The sequence below is a fragment of the Canis lupus genome, chromosome 1 (assembly GCF_011100685.1).
Source record: "Canis lupus familiaris isolate Mischka breed German Shepherd chromosome 1, alternate assembly UU_Cfam_GSD_1.0, whole genome shotgun sequence".
NCBI classification, from domain to species: domain Eukaryota; kingdom Metazoa; phylum Chordata; class Mammalia; order Carnivora; family Canidae; genus Canis; species Canis lupus.
The window spans coordinates 8,247,977-8,269,265 of record NC_049222.1 but is presented as its reverse complement, the minus strand read 5'-3'; the positions used below and the strand labels follow the sequence as shown (position 1 = coordinate 8,269,265).

At 35.2% G+C, this 21,289-nt stretch overlaps 1 protein-coding gene across 1 annotated transcript in view; it reads right to left on the bottom strand.

Annotated features, from left to right (window-relative positions):
• Nucleotides 1-21,289, bottom strand: part of RTTN (rotatin) — a 142,896-nt gene that overhangs the window by 75,899 nt on the left and 45,708 nt on the right. Inside the window, 8 exon segments of the mRNA XM_038525811.1 lie at nt 3,462-3,616; nt 6,269-6,413; nt 7,814-8,053; nt 8,915-9,103; nt 11,750-11,818; nt 12,430-12,526; nt 18,525-18,642; nt 19,016-19,104. Coding sequence (XP_038381739.1) covers nt 3,462-3,616; nt 6,269-6,413; nt 7,814-8,053; nt 8,915-9,103; nt 11,750-11,818; nt 12,430-12,526; nt 18,525-18,642; nt 19,016-19,104 — 1,102 coding nt within the window.

The following is a 21,289-nucleotide window of genomic DNA, read 5'->3' as shown; positions in this document are numbered from 1 at the left end:
AACTACTGACTATATTTTTACCTATCTAATCACAGTATTATAGGTATATAGTTGTATGGTTTTTTAAAGATCATAATTTTTATATACCTGTCATCTGGATGTTTTTAAAGTTTTAGAAACACAAAGCCTGAAAGTTATTTGTATAAATGTATATTTCTCATGAGTCAACAACAAACCACTATAACTGGTGAACAACATGGCAGTTAGGGGTACTGACCCCCATGTGCAACATACAATCCTCGTATACTTTTCGACTCTCTGAAAATTCAACAAATATCCTACTGTTGACTAGAAGCCTTACTGATAACATAAAGTCAATTAACTTGTATTCTGTATATGTTATTGAATACTGTATTCTTACAATAAAGCAAAATAGAGAGAAGAAAAAAAAATTTTCTTTAAAGTAAGCTCTATGCCCAACATGGGGCCTGAACTCACAATCCTGAAGTCAAAAGTTACATGCTCTACCAACTGAGCCAACCAGGCAACCCAAGAAAGGAAATATTAAGAAAATCATAAGAGAAAACACATATACAGTACTATACTGTATTTATCCCCAAAAAAATCTGTGCATAAGTGGACCCACATAGTTCAAATGTGTTGTACAAGAATCACTGTAATGTAATTATCAGTTTTTAAAATGTTCTTCTGGTTTTTTTAATTAACATACAAATAATTCTCATTTTCTGCTCCTTTTACCTTAACCACTCCAAAAGAAAAACTATACTATCAAAGGGAATGATATCCCTGCAAATATCTAACCAACCCCAGTTGAACCTGGCACATCTGCCACCAGTTCCTGGTTCCTGTGAACCTTCCCCAAGCTCCACACCCAATTGGTCTCAACCTCCTTACGCAAGTTCCTCTCAACATCCAAAGAACATTCATCCAAAGAACAGTCCATAGCACTATTTCTCAAAGTCTAGCCCAAGGAACTACCTATGATACTTACTTACTATGTAGATTCCTGAGTTACTGGTCTTAATATTTAATAAGCATCCCAGGAGATTCTATACACATTTCAGTCTACTACCAATGGATTCACTTTGTTCTTGTCTTCAATACTTTAAAGAGGCATAAATGCATACGGTAAAATTCACAAGTGTTTTACATACACCAGCAGGATGGTTTCCATATGAATATAATCATGTAACCACCAAGCATAACAACAAACAAAACATTCTCAGCACCTCAGAAGGTTCATAGGTGACTCTCTCTAGTGAAATTTTTATTGACTTCTATTCTAAATTCACAAATCCTCTTTTATAACATGTCAGGTCGGCTGTTAAGCCCACGCTATGAATTCTTTACCTTATAAACTCTATTTCTCATTTGTAAATTAGTATTTAGTTCTTTTTTGCAGTCTCCATTTCTCTGCTATTGATATTCTACATATTTTTACTAATCTTGTCCATCTTTTCATCTAATATCTATTGTATGTATATTGAAAATATTACATATAATAATAGCTTTAAAGTTCCTGTAATGGTTGACATTTCTGGGTCTTTTTCTAATGACTTTTTTCTCTCAATTATAGGAGACATTTTCCTACTTCTTTACAAGTCTCTTCATTCGTGATTATATGCCAAACATTTGTATACAAGAGCTATTGAAAGCAAAGTACAGGGACACCTGAGTGGCTCAGCGGTTGAGCGTCTGCCTTGGGCCAAGGGCATGATCCCAGAGTCCCAGGATCAATTCCCGCATCAGGGTTCCTTGCATGGAGCCTGATTCTCTCTCTGCCTCTGTCCCTGCCTCTCTCTCTGTGTGTGTGTGTCTTTCATGAATAAATAAATAAAATCCTTTAAAAAAAAAAAAAAAAGCAAAGTACATAATGGTTTCTCATAGAAATGGTTTGCAATTTGGTCACAAGATTTCGGTTAGGGACTGAGCTTTGAGATCTAGTCAGGTGTTGAGCTGAATTAGGGTTGTTCTGACACTTTAGTTTCTTTCAAAGATAGTATATGTGGGATCAGGTCTTTCCTTCCAGCAGAGCACAGGAAGACCTCATCAGATGAAAAAACTTTTGTACATCAAAGGACACTATCTAAAGAGCAAAAACACAACCCACAGAATGGGAGAAAATTTTGTAAATCATATTTAATAAAGACTGATGTCCAGAATATGTAAAGACAACTAAACAATAACAAAAAATCAAACAATGCAAAAACAGGCAAAGGACTTGGACAAACATTTCTCCAGAGAAAATATACAAATAATCATTAAGCACATGAAAAGATGCTCAACATCATTTCTCATTAGGGAAATGGAATCAAAACCAAAATGATTCCAGTTTATACTACTAGGATGGCCATAATAAGAAGTGTTAGGGAGGATGTTGAGAAACTAGAATGCTCATACATTGCTGGTGCGAATGTAAAATGGCATAGCTCCTGTGGAAAACAATTTGGCATTTCTTCAAAAAAGTACTCAGAGTTACCACAGGAACCGGCAATTCTAGTTGTAAAGTATATACTGGAGAACTAAAAACATGTTCACACAAAACATGTACACAAGTGTTCACAGCTGCACTACTCACAATAATCAAAGGTAGAAACAACTTAAATATCCACCAACAGAAAAATGGATAAAAAAAAAAATAAAAAAAGAAAAAAAAAAAAAAAGAAAAAAAAAAAAAAAAAGAAAAATGGATAAACAAAAAGTGGTATATCTGTACATGAAATGTTAATCAGTTATAGGAAGAAACAAGTACTGATATGTGCTACAATACGGATGGACCTTGAAAACACGAAGTGAAATCAGACACAAAATATCACATATGTCTGATTCCATTTATATAAAATGTCCAGAATAAGCAAATTCATAGAGAAAGACAGTGGTTGCCACAGGTTTGGTAAGGGGTAAATGAGGAGGAACCACTTAATAGTTACAAAGTTTCTTTTCAGAGTAATGAAAATATTCTGGAATTAAATAGTGACAGTTGAATGACATTGTGAACACATCAAAACCATTCAATCATATACTTAAAATGGCTGAAGCAGTAAATTTTATCTAATTAAAACAAATTTAAAATAAAAAAATAAAAAAATAAAACAAATTTAAGTCAACTATGGAGACACACTTGAAAATCATCTACATAAAAAGTCATAAAGTCATAGAAATGGGTATTACTGCTCAGAAAATTAAGAGTGGACCAAGACCTAAAACCTAGAGACAGCAAATTACTGTGTGTGTGTGTGTGTGTGTGTGTGTGTGTGTGTGTGTGAGAGAGAGAGAGACAGACAGACACACAGAGACAGAGACAGAGACAGAGAGACAGAGACAGAGATTACAATTAGGCTATACCAGAGACTCCAATAAAGTAAAAGACAGACTACAAGTGATAATTACTGAATTCTTCCTCCTTGATTGGAAACAAGTAAAAAGTAAGACTCTTTGGAAATCAAAGCGAACTAGGTTCTCTATCAATGTCCCCAAATTTTCAATGATACAAACGGTACCTGTCAGTAACTGCCATGAAACTAAGCAGCAAGGTATTGAAAAGAGCAATCAGTTCTTTCTGGAGCTGTTGCCTGACAGCAGTCTGGATGTCATCTGTTTCCTCTCGTGCCTGTGACTCCGTCAGAACCAGCAGGTCTAACAGTGGGTTTGGACTCTAAAAAACAGTATTTGTAAAAAACCATTTACTCTTTAGTTGAGCTGTGTGTTGTTCCTATAAAGATTTTTATTGCAGATCATGCTCTGGACTATCTAAGAGTTCTATTACCTCGCCAGTAGGTATGGGTCTCTAGTGCATTAATAGAGATGTTATGTTCTAAACTCAAAAGGTGCTTCCTATGTTTCCTCAACAAAAGAACAGTACATCTATTATAGAAAACTGAGTAAAATATAGAGAAGCACAATGAGAAAAACAAAAAACCCCAAGATCACACTTCACAGAGATAGCCACTATCAATATATTGGTGCCCACTATTCTTTTTTGTGTGCGTATAAACAGAAACAGAATTATAATTCTGTATTGTTAACAAAACTGAGATCAAGTGAAAAAAAATCATTATTGGTACCCCTTTTTTAACTTAATATTATAATTATTTCTTCAAAAAACTCATTTTAATATCTGATTATTTTTCAACCATAATATTCACCACACCAACTACTAAAGAATCAGTGATTTCTAATTTTACTGAGTCGTGGGGAAGGGTGTTCAATTCTGACTATACCATATGTATGAATTCTAAGCAATGATATTATTAAATCAAATAGTTTTAATGCTTTCAACATATATTTCCAATTTTCTTTGCAAATCGTGTACCAACACATACAACTAAGCAGGGTGGGAGAAGACCCACAGCATCCAAGCCAATGCTGAGCATTATTACTGCTTCAATCTTTACCAATTTGATAGTCTGATAAAACTAGTGCTACTTAAATTTTTTGTTTTCTAACTTCAAAAAAAAATAGCCAAAGAAATATAATGTCATTATTTTCAATACTACTAAGAGTAGAAAATGTTATATTAACCAACCGCATTGAAGATATATGGAATAGTTACTGATCACCTATAATGTCATAGGTGCTGTGTTAAAAAGAGAAAGAAAACAAGATTCCACTTTTTGACTAAACTAGACGATGTACATTTTCAAATTTTACAGATGGGCAAATGGGTTTGTAAAGAGGTTAAATAACTTGTCCAAAGTCCTACAAATGAACAAAGCAAGGATTCAACCTGAAGATCATCTTTCTTCAAAGCTAGTTAATATTCAGTCCCCCGTATTATGTCAGATCAATTGTGCATATTATAACATACAAAAAGAGATGAAATCAAAATATAATTATTATTGTTATGAAATCCTTCCCCTAAAGAACTCAATTTAAAAATAACTGCATTCTTTTTGGAGAAATGAAAGAAATGGGAAGAAAATTCTAGGTTATTTAAATTATGCAGTACATGCAGAATACTTCAATCAGGTGCATACAATTATAAAGAAAACAGTTGAGAGCTTTTAGAAAGTTGGGGACAGATGGTTTGCTTTTAACTTACTTTACTATGTTTCACACCTAGGTAGCATTTTTTTTTTCAGCCTTCCTTTCATCCTATACCTCATTTGGATCAAATAAAATTACATGAAACATAACTACAACTTCTGTTTTATATAGGAATAAAATAATCAAAACACACAATAAAAATCATAAAATATACATACTCTATAGTATTCTTAGTCCCAAATAATGAAAACCTGACTTACACCCACCTTCCCTCCAGCTCCCATAAATACTGACAAAATTATAAAGCTGTTTTTAATGTAAACACCTTGGTAAAATTTTACTATCATGAGTTATTAATCCTGATATACCCATAAAAATTAACTCCTGATTGACAGATTAATATGTTCTGATAAGTATATACCTAAAACTAAGATTCTTCCCAAAAATCTCATTGTCACTAACTTGTTTATGTGGTACTTGCTAAGACTTTTTCCCTTTATAACACATCTTAGGCTTCCATGTTAATTTTAAGATTCAGTGAGCCTCAGCAACATCACTTCTAAAATATGGGATGAGGGACACCTGGGTGGCTCAGCGGTTTAGCATCTGCCTTCAGCCCAGGGCATGATCTTGGATCAAGTCCCATATCGAGCTCCCTGCATGGAGCCTGCTTCTCCCTCTGCCTGTGTCTCTGCCTCTCTATATATGTGAATAGAGAATATCCTTCTGATCTCATCTCCTACCACTATACTCAATTCATCCTGTTGCTGCCACATGGACCTCTGGTTGTTTTCCAAACACGGCACTGACAGCTAAGTGCCTCTGCACTCTTTTCCTTCCCTGGCTAGAACATTCTTCCCTTATCTATATGGCTGACTCCCACACTTAAGTCAGTGTGCTGGACAAATCTTGGTCAAAGCAGCGAGCCTTATCTCTGACCATCGTATTTAAAGTAGCATCCCACCATGACTGTCTAACTCTGCCTTCTTATTTTGTTTCCTCATCATACTTATTGCTCCTACCTGCAGAAAATCTTTGTTCTCTGTCCTCTCCACCCCACAGAATGTACTCCTCACAGAGTACATTCACTGCCATGTTATTTTTATGTAGTCATATTATAGATTTCTTTATAGGTCCTACCTTATCTTCTTGGAAAAACCTTCTCTACTCCAAAGTTTTAAGTAAACACTTTCATACAACATGAAGACTACTTTACTAAACATGGGCTATATAAAAATTATACTTTTTCATTATAGCATCACTAATTTTTACCAATAAATCATTTGTCAGACCTAAAATCCAATTCCTTAATAACACTTACATGTCTAAGAAGTAATTCTAGAAGCCAGTTTAGAAGTTCCACTGATGAGTTTTTTCTTTGTTCCTTCAGTAACTTATTTAAAAAATGTATGATATCTATTAGCAGTTTCTCATCTTCAGTGCAAGCAGGAAGTACCTGTAAAAACCTATAATAAAAAAGACAATTATGGTTTCTAGCTCTTTACAGTAAGTGGTGTGCTGATAAATATTTAACAACCAGGTAAGCAGTAGAATGATTTCTTGCATTTGCCAATTTCCATAGTGTAAATATATCCCCATGGCTGACTGTAAGCCACCAACATAACACAGTTGTGGAGAGATGGCACAGCAGCACACCATTATATGGCATTTTTATAATACAGATATAATAGCTATACATAACCTCAAGAACATATAGGTATTAGTAAAATGTTGTAAAATACGCTGGAAGTGATGATATTTACATGATTACCTTCATTTTTCTCATAATTTATTTAAATTCTCTAAGTTTATTCAATTTCATTTTTAATAATGGCTATGTTTTAATAACTAACTTAGACAAATCCTGATATTCACCTGCCAGCTCTCTCACAAGGAAGTACTGGAGGATTCCAGCACACCACGGGAAAAGCCAGATTAGGTATCCGAATTGTGAAAGATACATTTTGAGTTCACATCTTGGAAATTCATTTAACCTTACATTTTGAAAACCACACACTTTATGTTTAATAGAAAGTTATACATCTTAGACTAAATTCACATGAAGATTAAAATGTAAAACTGCTGGCAATGGCTACATGTCAGTCTTATTTGTTTCAAATGTAGCCATCTGCTACCAGTTAAACATGTTAAATTTACAAACTAGAGCTTTCTCAATAACTACTAAAGGATCTCCACATGGCAATCAATTTCATGAATTCCGGGTAAAAAGAAAAATGAGATAATTTTCTTAAGAACAAACAAAAGTAAAAACAAGGCAGCCCCAGTGGCTCAGTGGTTTAGCACCGCCTGCAGCTCAGGGTGTGATCCTGGAGACTCGGGATGGAGTCCCATGTCGGGCTCCCTGCATGGAGCCTGCTTCTCCTTCTGCCTGTGTCTCTGCGCCTCTCTCTGTCTCTCATGAATAAATAAATAAAATCTAAAAAAAAAAAAAAAAGTAAAAACAAAATAAAACAGCCCACTGCAGGTATACCAAACCCATCAGCCACTCCACTGATGTCTGGGCTCCTTTAAAATGTGGATAGGAAAAAAACACTCATTTTGTTCAGCCACATCATATCCTAATTATCTACTTTTGTGAGATAGCAAAATAAAATTTTCTATGATAATATAAAAACTGTATAATTTATTAATTCCAAAATGCAGGGATTAAGAAAATTTTTCTCTTTTGCCATTATTACTTACTACACGTTAAAAAAAATTCCAGTTTTCCACACTGAAAAAAAACTTTCTCTAATGATAGCAACATAAAGAATACATGCTCTTATCTTCAAAGATGTGGAGATAAACCCAAATACAATTCAATCCTGGTCTTTGAAACTGGCAGTCTTGAGCTGTATATACTGACCTGTTTAGTGTGGTATGCCACGACAAGGACTTCAAGGTAACCCCAAATGGGCCAGAGCCACCCTTTAAAGACAGTCTGTCATTCAGAAGATAAAAACTCATTCTTGTGACAGCAGCCCTCACTTCCCTGTGGGCTGCAGCCTCGACAATGGAATGGAGACAATCCTTCAGTCCACTAGCTGTATGTGTCATCTTCAGAGTGAGGGTGTCCTCTGTGGTTAACTGCAATGTATCTGAAAATCTAAACAAAAAGAAACAAAGGAAGAGCAACAAAGTTATTTAAATAAAAGCTCACATTTATGTTTATTATAAACTCTAAAAAAATTCTATTTTATCCTCATTTTAAATCTGGGCCAAAAGAAAATCTGGTATATATCTGTCAATGTTAGAGTTTTTTACATTAGCATCCTAAGTGTTTGTATTGACATTTTCCTGCTTACAAAAATATAATTTTCATTTAAACAAGAAAGTGATGACAGATCAGAATATTCGGATATTCCAAAGTAATCTTCATCATCACCACAGTAATGAAAACAACATTTATACATATACTTACTGAACTCTGACTCTAATTCAGACTACATTCCTAGAGATTTATATCTATTAACTAACCAAACTTGGGGCACCTGGATGGCTTAGTTGATTGAGTGACTCTTGGTTTCAGCTCAGTTCATGATCTCAGAGTGGGGAAGACTGAGGCCCAGTGTCAGGCTCTATGCTGGGTGTGGATTCTCTCTCTGCCTCTCCCTCTGTGCCTCCCCACCTCTCATCAGCCTCCCTTCCCCCAGCTCATGTGTGTGCACACATTCTCCCTCTCTCTGAAAAATAAATAAAAATTTTAAAAATAACTAACCAAACTTCATACAATCTCTAAAACAACACAGAGCACATGCTTTTTAAATTTCCTTATGTGATGGTTCCTAAAAAGTAATGAACACATGTAATCTTTAAAACAAAGTAAAAATTATAATCTTCAATGGAAAAACAAAATCAGATGATAAAAAGTAAAAAAGCCATTTGACCTAAAGGGAAAATAAAACCTAGCTAGCTACTTATAATTCACTAAATATGAACTCTTTTTCAATTAAACATAACAGCTTACTCTTGGATTTTAGATTCGGAATTCATTTGCTTCAACAGATTCTCACTCCCATGATACCAGGACAAGTTCCAAGCTATTCTCAGCATGTCTGAGACTGGTTTCAAGGCCAAACAATCAGTGGATAATGGCAAAACTATCGAGTAAGGACTCACAGCATGGTGGCCAACTACACGCACTGGTAGATGATACCTAAAGAAAATACATACAAGTAATTATGAACTTCAAAATTCTTAAACACTACTAAAATGGATGAGCTACAAATGAGGGCTAGTTCTATTCCTCACAAGAATATAGAGATCACTCTCACAGCCTCTATTTTGAACAGTTATCATGCTGTATATAGTATATCATTTACTCTTTTGCCATCCTCTGAACTCCCAAAAACACTTTTTAAAGTCTTGCCTGAAGACTTCCTTAACCTGGGTTGTATTAGAGTTGTTAGCAGAGATGGCTAATGCCCCCTTCAAGTCAAGGCCTGTGGCGACAGTGAGCCACACATAAAAGGTTTCAGGTAGAACATGAGTGCCTACTTTATGCTAAACATAAGTAGGCACTCATGTATTATCTACCATTTGTTCAGTTACATGCATGGCACTGATACCTATTTTACAGATGATCAAAATGAGCCTTAAGGAGGCTAAATAAACTGCCTTAGGTTCACAGGAATCACTAAGTGTCAAAATCACAACTTAATATCGTCACTTGAGCACAGTTTATTGCATCATCAATAAATTCAACCACTATGTGTCACCACAAAGACCCAGAAATATTTTTAGATCTGAGAAGAGATACAATAGCAACAGCTCTTAAACCATTCCAAGTTAATTTAATAGTGTTTAACAGGACAGTAATGTCTAGCATGTTCAAATGTTAAAAAATAATTTTGCTAAAAAAAAAACCTAAAACCCTAATTCACATATTGTGACTAATATTAGATAAATACAACTGGGCAAGATTTCTCAGGGGAACTTTACTGTGCTTTTTCATTTCTTGTGTCTCAATAAGCTAAGGGAGAGTTCTACATATAAATCAGGCTGAATAGTTTTAAAAAAATACTTTTTAAAATTGAAATTTTCTACAAAAGTTATCAAGAATCAAGATAAATGGCTAACACGAGGTCTCGAGAGGGAAACAAAAGGTGATTCTTGGATGTTTCTTTGTGCTAGAACACAAGAAAATAGTAATAGACTCATGGCACCTTGACAAAAAGACACAGAGCCCACTTGAAAGGACTTGACTGAACAACAACAAAAAAAAGGCAAGGCAATCAATGGGGATTTTTTAGTAAGTTAGAAAATGAACTGCACATTAAGACTGAAGAAAAAGAAGGAAAAAAGGGATAAAAAGCACAAGGCAATACATCACAACCAGTTTGAAAAACCACTATATGTCCACCAGATGGATGATTTTTAAAATGACAACATTACTATGAGTAAAGGAATAACAAAACCTTTCTTCTTCTCTATGGACAAATTTTATCTTGAGCTAATTCTGGGCCCGTCCCCAGGACAACCAATAGATATGGAATGTCAACAATATTACTAAGCTGTCTTTTTTGCTTATGGTAAAAATGACTCCCATATCTGGGAATAAATGGTAAATGCACATCAGGAAGCCACAGTTCTGAGCAACCCTGAGTGCTGTGGCTCTTGCAAGCGCCATGTCTTGTGGGGTCCTGGAAACTATGCCTATGGCATAGTAAAGAAGATATTTCCTATCAGCACGTGAGTCTTCTAAGCCAAGACAGCTCCCAGCACCCTCACGTGCAATCTCATTCCAAGCAAGGCCTACTGCAAGCGCGACTTTGCTTACTTACCCAAATCTAGAGACTGTGAAGAGTAGGTGATATCTACAAACAAGGAAGTTCACTCTGAACAATATATTTAAAAGGAACTCTTATACACTATACCAGGAAACATGCATATGCTTGTTTACAGGGGTGGATACAGGAACAAAAACCCAGAATCAAACCAATACCTTTTGACTGTAGAACAAATAAATTGTGGTAAATAAATTCAACAACAGAATATTATATAGCCAGGAAAATGATTACAGTACATGTAATAAGATTTACCAAATTATGAAATGTTATTTTTAAATTAATCATAGTTTTATTAAGACATAATTTACTTATCTTTAGAATACAGAGATTTTTAGTTTATATATACAGCCTGATGAATTTTTCCATTTGGATTCATTTGTATGACCATCACTCAGAATAAAATACAGAACATTTCCATCCCTTCAGAAAATTTCTTTGTTCCCTTTTCTTGTCTATTTTTTTTGCTCTCCTCCTAGAAGTACACTTGATCTTAGCCAAAGGGCCAAGAAGCGATGCTCCTAGAAGTAATTACTATTTTGGATATAATTGAAGAAATTAGATCATGTTACAGAATTATTTTTAATTTTCTTAGATGTGATCATGCATGGTACAGTGGTATACAGAAAAATGTCCTTAGTTTAAGGAGGTACATGCTACAATAATTAGGAGGTAAGTAAAATTATGTCTGAAACTTATTTTCAAATGCATCAGAGAAAAATTACATACAGATAAATAAATACACTGAGAGAAAGAGAGAAAAAGCAATTAAGCCCACGTGTTAACAACTGCTAATCTAGGCTGGAGAGTTTCTGTACATCTGAACCACATTCAGATGGAAAGTTAGTAATGCGGACATGCGCTTAGTGAGCTCACCACCGTGAGGAAACACTGAAGCACTACATGTCATGTGATTTAAATGCCAGATAAAAATTGTGAAACTTATAGATTTTGATTTCCCTTCCTGTAACATTTTCCCTTCAAAAAAAAAAAAATCAAAACAATAAATCATTTACCTTCTAAAAACTGAAACAGGCAAACTGAAGACTGATGGTGAAGAAGGTTTATTGGAAGGATTAACAGACCTATTTCATTAAAAAAAAAAAAAAAAAAAACACACACACACACACAAGGAAAGAAAAAAATGAGTAAACCATGGTTTTATCTAACAAATACAATTTGCTCCTTGACTGAATCTCCAAACAAGAGTTGCAATCGGCTCTATCATTTGTATAGTTACAACATGTTTCCTACTACCTAGATTTACTTCTAAAGAGTAAATTAGCACTTAGGAAAGTCATATAATAATGATTCATAGAATGTAGGTACTGTACTGGCAGGTGAATCTGTCCTCCTCCCACTCGATCCTGCTCAAGTGGAGTGCTAATCACATATTACCAACCTAAACAACTTCCCCAAATTTTCTAATAAACTATTAAAGAAAAAAAACATGAAATTGAGAGTATATACTAAAAAAGAGTATTAATGACAAAAATTGCTGCAATAACTTTTTAATTTTATGCTTAGTAATGTTCAAATTAAAAGTTCAGGGGACTTTTTGAGCCAATAGGCTTTTTGACTTAAATCAAAATGGAAAACATAGGCTTCATAATTCAGAAATTTCCATGCATTGCTCTAAGATTGCATCAGAAACCTTAATTAAAAGTAAAAAAGTTTTAAAATTCTTATAGCTCACCACATATCCATTCTTGATACTTCATCAAATAATAGAAGACAAAATAATGCTCCGACTTCAGTCACGACAGCACAATTTTCATGAAATATTAAGGAAACTAAGAAATAAAAAGAAGTAGAACTTCATGAAATATCTTTACCTCTAGAAAAATGAACTTCAAATTTAAAGTATCTTAACTCAAAGGGAAGAGATGTCATTCTCAGAAAACTGCAACATGGGATCCCTGGGTGGCGCAGCGGTTTGGCGCCTGCCTTTGGCCCAGGGCGCGATCCTGGAGATCCGGGATCGAATCCCACATCAGGCTCCCGGTGCATCATGGAGCCTGCTTCTCTCTCTGCCTCTCTCTCTCTCTCGCTCTCTCTCTGTGACTATCATAAATGAATAAAAAATTAAAAAAAAAAAAAAAGAAAACTGCAACATGAACCCACATATACTGATATATGTGGATCTAGAGGTTAAAACAGAGGTTTTAGCAGGTTTGGGCTGGAGTCTGTGAATCCCACAGCCTGATGGTCCAGGAAACACACCTGCACATCCACTCACTAGATACTGTGTACTTTCAGTTTCTCAAAGAAGCAAACTAACGCAGCTTCTAGTAGGTTTGCCAAATCCTTTACTCCAACTAAAGTTCATTCATTCAGAGATCACCTTAGTTATCATCTGCCCTTTCCTATAAACATATAGTCATAGAACTCGGGTTTGATTTCAACACACTGTGTTTGTGTTGGTGCTGTTTGTTTTGTTTTTTTTAAGATTTTATTTATTTATTCATAAGAGACACAGACAGAGACAGAGACACAGGCAGAGGGAGAAGCAGGCTCCATGCAGGGAGCCCAACGTGGGACTCAATCCCAGGACCCCAGGATCACGCCCTGGGCCCAAGGCAGGTGCTCAACCGCTGAGCCACCCAGGCGCCCCTGTTGGTGCTGTTTTAATTCGTGTATCTTATTTATTACAAGATAATGGAAAAAGAAACTGCTCTGAACTAACAAGACTAAAGCTAGCACCATCACATACTACTAGTGAAGTGGCCTGATCAAATACTGCAGCATTAATAAGCCTTAGTTTCCACCTCTGCAGCACTTCCCAATGCCATGACTTCTCAGTGCTCGACAACTATGAAATTCTAACCAAACAGGTATTGTGGTGGTACCAATCACACAGGAATACTAACATAATACAGAGTCAGTAAGTCCAGGAAAGCAGCAACAAGAAATTAATTTCAAAAGAAGTTAATTTTCCTAACTATAAGAAAAGGATAATATCAACCTAATTGATAAGTGACATGATTGAAAGTAGTAATGAACTAAAAACAAACAGAAATACATGTAAGAATTTAATTTTTATAGACACTTTATATCAGTGGGGATAGGATGAACTACCGCATTTCCAAATACATAATTATTGTAATATAATTGCCTACAATATTAAAAAAAATAGATTTAGATACCTACCTTACACTATCAAAATCAATTCTACATAAAGATCTAAATTTTTTAAACACTATAAATGTGTTAAGAGAAAGAATAGAAGCCTTTTTAGAATTTTAAATTCAGAATTGGAGAAGGCCCTCCTTTTAGAGCATGATGAAAAGCTCAGCTGCTATAATAGAAAAGCTTTATATACTTCCATAAAATACTTAAGGCTAATGATAGGCGAAGAAAATCTTAACATAAAATCGAGCATATAAACTCTACAAGTCACTAAAAAGAAATTAAATGCAACAGAAAATAGGCAATTATAAATTTGAATAAATACATGAAAAGATAATCACCTCCACTAAAAATGTTTAAAAAATAGAAAATAATAGTGAGATATTATTTTTACCAATAATATTAAAGAAATTGTTTAAATGAGACTTATTCGGGGCCACCTGGGTGGCTCAGTCAGTTAAACATCTGCCTTCGGCTCAGGTCACAGACCTAGAGTCCTGGAATGGAGCCTCATGTGGGGTTCCCTGCTCAGTGGGGAGTCTGCTTCTTCCTCTCTTCCCCTGCTTATGCACTCTCTCAGTATCTCTGTCTCTCTCCCTGTCTCTCAAATAAATAAATAAAATCTTGAATGAATGAATGAATGAATGAATGAATGAGTCATATTCAGTGTTAGCAAGGTTATGAGGAAAATAAGCATTTTAAAAAATCACTGTTGGGAATGATGCGGAGATGAACTGAACCATATCCTATAAAATTTCTTTGACCCAGCAATTCTAATTACAGAGCATGCACAAGATGATCATAAAACATGATTACTATTACAGTTAAAATTCTGAAAGAAATATTAATATGACAAACTGAAACTCTGAAACACTATGTAATAGTTTCTTGGTTTCTTGGTTTTGTGTTTTTTAAGAAAACAGATTCACATGTAATAACGTGGAAAGATATTTAAAATACATTTTCAGTTGGAAAAAGCAACACCAACAAATATACAGCATAAAAAATACAACATAGGTGTAAAGAAAAGATCATTCCAAATGATTTTTGACAAAATATACCTAGTACATTCTTCTTTGGGGAAACTGAGAAAGAAAATTTTAAAAACTGCTGATGTTTTACTTTATATCATTCCATACTGTTTGAATTTTTACAATAAGGATGTAGAAATTCAGTAATTATTTAAGACAAAAACAAATCAACATAGGTAAGAAAATTTGGGTTCTTTTCTTGCCTCCACCATTATCTGGTTATGACCTTGGCCAAGTCGATAAATCTCTCTAGATCTCAATTTCCTCACTGTAAGATGGCGTAGTGAGTTTTTTTATATTAAATTTATTTTTTTATTGGTGTTCAATTTGCCAACATAGAATAACACCCAGTGCTCATCCCATCAAGTGCCCCCCTCAGTGACCATCACCCAGTCACCACCACCCCTAGTTCCTTTCCCAGAGTTAGGAGTCTCTCATGTTGTCTCCCTTTCTGATATTTTCCACTCATTTTTTTCTCCTTTCCCCTTTATTCCCTTTCACTATTTTTTATATTCCCCAAATGAATGAGACCATATAATGTTTGTCCTTCTCTGATTGACTTATTTCACTCAGCATAATACCCTCCAGTTCCATCCATGTCGAAGCAAATGGTGGGTATTTGTCGTTTCTAATGGCTGAGGAATATTCCATTGTATACATAAACCACATCTTCTTTATCCAGTCACCTTTCGATGGACACCGAGGCTCCTTCCCCAGTTTGGCTATTGTGGACATTGCTGCTAGAAACATCGGGGTGCAGGTGTCCCGGCGTTTCATTGCTTCTGTATCTTTGGGGTAAATCCCCAGCAGTGCAATTGCCGGGTCGTAGGGCAGATCTATTTTTAACTCTTTGAGGAACCTCCACACAGTTTTCCAGAGTGGCTGCACCAGTTCACATTCCCATCAACAGTGCAAGAGGGTTCCCCCTTTCTCCACATCCTCTCCAACATTTGTGGTTTCCTGCCTTGGTAATTTTCCCCATTCTCACTGGTGTGAGGTAATTTTAAGTTAAGTTCTCACCATGCAATTCTGTCATGGGTTGGATTCTGTCATGATATAAGATTTATAATTAAAAGCAGTGTATCGGGCAGCCCAGGTGGCTCAGCGGTTTAGTGCCGCCTTCAGCCCAGGGCGTGATCCCAGAGACCCGGGACCGAGTCCCACGTCAGGCTCCCTGCATGGAGCCTGCTTCTCCCTCTGCCTGTGTCTCTGCCTCTCTCTCTCTCTCTGTGTCTCTCATGAATAAATAAATAAAGTCTTTAAAAATAAATAAATAAAAGAAGTGTATCTGGTGGATTATTTAGTTATTATTCCCCTGTGGTCTACTCTCCTGTAGATAGAATAATCTTTCTGAAACAGATACCCCCTCAGTTTAAGGATCTTAAACGACTTCTCAGTGCTGTTTCCGGGGATCTACCAGGCCCTGAATGAACTGCCCTCCATGTGTCACCTCATCATCTTCCTCTCACCCCAGAAGCCCCCAAAATCCAGTCATTCCTAACCAACCACCATTTCAAAGATACATTCTCTCTCAACATAACCACGGCTCCATCCAGAAATCAACCCTCTCTCACTGAACTCCTATTCATTTCTGAAGTTCCAGCTTGGATCCAAATGTCCTGGAAGCATTCTCTGATGTTTTCTCACCACCCAATCTGCTCAGGAACACTTCCCTCTGGCACCAGGAATTCCACTATTCTAGAGAGTTTTATGCTGTATTGTGTATTTGTCAAAGTCTCCAACTATACTGTCAGCTTCAAGATGTCATTTACCAAACTGATCGGTGTATCCCAAGGGCCTAGCATGTACTCAATAAACATTTGCTGAGGGATCCCTGGGTGGCGCAGCGGTTTGGCGCCTGCCTTTGGCCCAGGGCGCGATCCTGGAGACCCGGGATCGAGTCCCACATCGGGCTCCCAGTGCATGGAGCCTGCTTCTCCCTCTGCCTGTGTCTCTGCCTCTCTCTCTCTCTCTGTGACTATCATAAATAAATAAAAATTTAAAAAATAAAATCTTTAAAAAAATTAAAAAGAATAAAAAATAAATTAAAAAAAATAAACATTTGCTGAGGAATTTCCTAGTTGAGTACCTGATTTAAAAAAACTAATTTTGCTGTGGTGCCTGGGTGACTCAGTCAGTTAAGTAACTGACTCTTGATATCAGCTCAGATCATGATCTCAGGGTTGTGGGATTGAGCCCTGAGTGGGGCTCTGTGCTCAGCAGGGAGTTTGCTCAAGAGTCTCTCTCTCCCTCTGACCTGCCCCCACCTCACTCTTGCACATGCATGCACTCTAAAATAAGTAAATCTTAAAAAAAAAAACCCACTAACTTTACCCTGAAACTAAATCCATTAATAAAAAATGTTATAATTTACTTTCAGACTCACTGAAATAGTTCTCACAAACATCAACAAAATAGAAAAATTGTTAATACTAACAGGGTACATATGATGCTGCCTTAGAAAGTACCTTTGAATCTAGTAATATGCTCATGAATGCTTGAATAATTTAAATCAAAACAAGAAATAACTTAAAATTATAAAAATAAAAAATAAAAAAATATAATAAAAATAAAAAATTATAAAAATAAGAATTTTAAAAAAAAAGGCAAACTAGGGACTAACTTCTGAATGAGGTTATTAGGAAGATAATTAACAGGACTAAAGAAAACGTAAGATCCACAGGTACTACTCTTCTAGATCAATCTATTAAAAACTGTAAAAATGTTATACACTATTCAAGATGCACAAGCCTGGACACACTGAGTCTGTTTAGAACTTCACCTGGTTTGGACTTGTATCAATGCTTATATTAAATACACTGTCCTCTTCACTTAGCAAGCAGAAGACATCAGAAGAAAATGCTAAAATAAAATTACTATATTCTACTTTATATTCTAATAATATTTTGAACATAAATATCACTTAAGATAATTAACAAGGTTTAGTATATTGAGAATTTGATCAAGATGCATATTGTAGGATTATTTAATAGTAGTGGCCTAAATTTCTAAGAAAGAAAATAGCACAAAATGTTACCAAGCTCTCTACTGAGAACAGTCAGAAGGAAGAAAAAGAGAAAAAAACTACATGGAATTTTTTCTACATAAACACATTAGTAAGCTACAACCAAATTGAAATGGGTTTAAAAAAAAATCACACTTTATAATAAACTAATGCTCATTCAGGATGGTCTAGTTCCCACTCCACATAAACAGGGTGTACCCTCCTACTATCAGTCTGATGACATACTCACACACCATGCCAGAGGTCAGGATGCAAAGACACAAGCCAACTAAGACTGCGGAAATGGATTTGAAAGAGTAGGCAGCAATGGCAGCGGCTGCAGCCTGCTCTCTTCATAGATAATAGGTAATTGAGCACCAAATGAAAGCCACATCAACTGTGCAAAGAACAGAATGATCAGCCTTTCTCAGCTCTGAGGCCTCCTCAGTAACAGGATTACAAGGTAATTTCCACAAAAGAAACATTATCCATTGTAATGCATATTTTTAGCAGCATAGTCACTAAAAAACTTTGTTATTCTGTTAGTCAAATGGAAAGTAAATGTTACCTACAGTTAAAGCATAACCCTTAAAGCTGACTTATTATTATTAGCAGAATTTTATTCACCTCTGAATAACAGGGTCAAAAGAGAAGCCTGCTGTGAGAGGGCCAAGCGCATGACCGGGTCCGCACAAAGAACTTTCCTGAAGAGTGTGAGGCTTGGCAGAATCAAACATTCTATGAGCTGGCCAGGAGGGAAAACACAGTTATTGTACAATCATCAGTTCTAAGGGGAAACAAAATAAACTATAATAGTAACTTTTTCTAAATGTTATGGTTTTTTATCAAAATTGTGTAAAACAAAAATGCAAATTAAGAATTATTTTCCGCTGAAAATAAGCTTTGTATATACTTCTGCTTACATATCCTAAAAAAATCTAAGATTAGTTTTCCTTTAGAGAGACCCTACTCTTAGAAATAAAAAAATAAACAATGTACTTGGTATTAATCAGGTTTTAATCTCCAAGCACTTACCTAAATTCAGCTGAATTCAGTTTCAGATCTGATTAATAAAAATACCAGTATGTAAAAATGTCTAGGTACACTATTAATCTTACCTCACCATCCTGACCTACACATTCATTTAGATACTCAATTATCGTGTCAACTAAGTGTAACTTTTTCACCACAGCATGCATTTTAATATCTGTTGACAAAAAAAAAAAACAAAAAACAGAAGTCACTTAAAGAATATTTTCTGAAGTTTTAAAATTTCAGAGCAGATATTCACAACTCAAAAAGTTTTAAGTAGTTACATCCGGTGTTGAAATTAGAGAAGAAACTTTAAACTTTTACTTTATACACATCTAAACTATCGGAAAACTTTTAAGAAACAAGCACATCTTAATTATTTCTACAATGTAAAACACAAAAGCTATTTAAAAAAGAATAATTAAATCAACTGGTTCAGACCCTGAAAACTACTAAAATTTTAAGTATATAAATGAATCCTTTTATTTGTACATAAGTTATTTTCTTTATATTGTTTCATCGACAATTCTTTTCTTTTCCAAATCCATCACCTCAAAATGTTTAAAATTCTCTACAAGTAATGTTAATAGCTTGCAACGTGGTCATTTTTCTATTAACAGAAACTCAGATCTCAGGGGCAGCTGGCTGGCTCAGGTAGTAGAGCATGTGACTCTTGATCTTGGGGTTGTAAGTTTGAGCCACACACTGAGCGCTGAGCTTATACACATACATACATGCATACATAAATACATACATTAAAAAAAGTTTAGATTTCTAACCTCAAAACTGTCAATAGCAAATATGAAAGTAAAGGATTATAACATACTCTATATTTTCTGAAAAGTATGAGCTTTTAAAGTAAGCATATATGTGTGACTGTGTGTGTGTGTGTTTATTCACTGTTATGGACTGTTTATGTTCCCCCAAAATTGATATGGGGAAACCTAATCTCCAGTGAGATCAGGAGGTGGAGCCTTTAAAAAGCAATTAGGTCATGATGGTGGAGCCCTGAAGAATGGGATTAGTGTCCTTATAAAAGAGGCCTCGGGCAGCCCTGGTAGCCCAGTGGTGTAGCACTGCCTTCAGTCCAGGGCCTGATCCTGGAGACCCGGATCAAGTCCCGTATTCGGGCTCCCTGCATGGAGCCTGCTTCTCCCTCTGCCTGTGTCTCTGCCTCTCTTTCTCTCTCTGTGTGTCTCTCATGAATAAATAAAATCTTTAAAAAAAAAAAAAAAAAAAGAGGCCTCTTCTCCCTATGAGAATACACATACACAGAAAAGATGGCTATCTATGAACCAAGAAGCAGGAAGCAGGCTCTCACTCGACACTGAATCTGTGGGCACCTTGATCTTGGACTTCTAGCCTCCAAACCATAAGAAGTAAATTTCTGTTTTTATAAGCTATACAGTCTGGGGTATTCTAGTAGTGCCACCCAAATATAGTAAGACATATGTGCATACATACACACACACACACACACACACACACACACACTAGAGATATTACTAGCAATAACATCTCTAGGTGCTTATAGACCAGTCACAAGTATTTAATATCTCACAATTTTCTTAACTTATTCTCTCCTATAACTCTCCATATATATATATATATATGTATATATATATATACACACACACACACACACAATGAAAAAAACATACCAATACACATACTGATACTAAATTAGTAGCTATGACTAGAACTACCTTTGGTTGCCAGTTTGAAAAAAATAAAAAAAAAGTTTCCACTACCTGCCAACAAGTGTACACCAAAATTACAAGCTTTATTTTTGTAATGTTAACAATACTAGAAGAATACTCCCTAAAAGCGTTTTATGATCTTCTTAGACAAAGCTATCCACATTTTCTAGAGCCTTATTTTCTGAGTTTGTATCATTATTAAAGCCACAAATATGTTGGATATGCTTTTTCACATTACTCTTCTCATTTCAGATTCCACTAATGTCAGAAAGGAACATTAAGTACATCCCATGTTCCAAGTTAGAATCTTTTCATGTAAGTGCAAAATTATCATTTCTCTCAAACATTAAAGATAAGTTACATACAGCACACATGGGGAAAAATAAAAAAACTAATCCAAGGAATGGAAGCCTATGGAATAACAACACTACAAATAAAGTTAACAATCTATTTTACTTGTTGTTGCTTTTTAAATAAACCTTTAAAAAAAATACATGGTTAGAATGCACTATTTTTATTTTATCTACCCACAAAGTAGTGTTTGATTGATTTATCTACCCAAGACAACAAACAAAACATCATGTATTATGTAAATTAAGAAAGAACATCCAATTCACTGTTAGAATTCTATCAATATTCTAGATAATTCTATCAAATGAT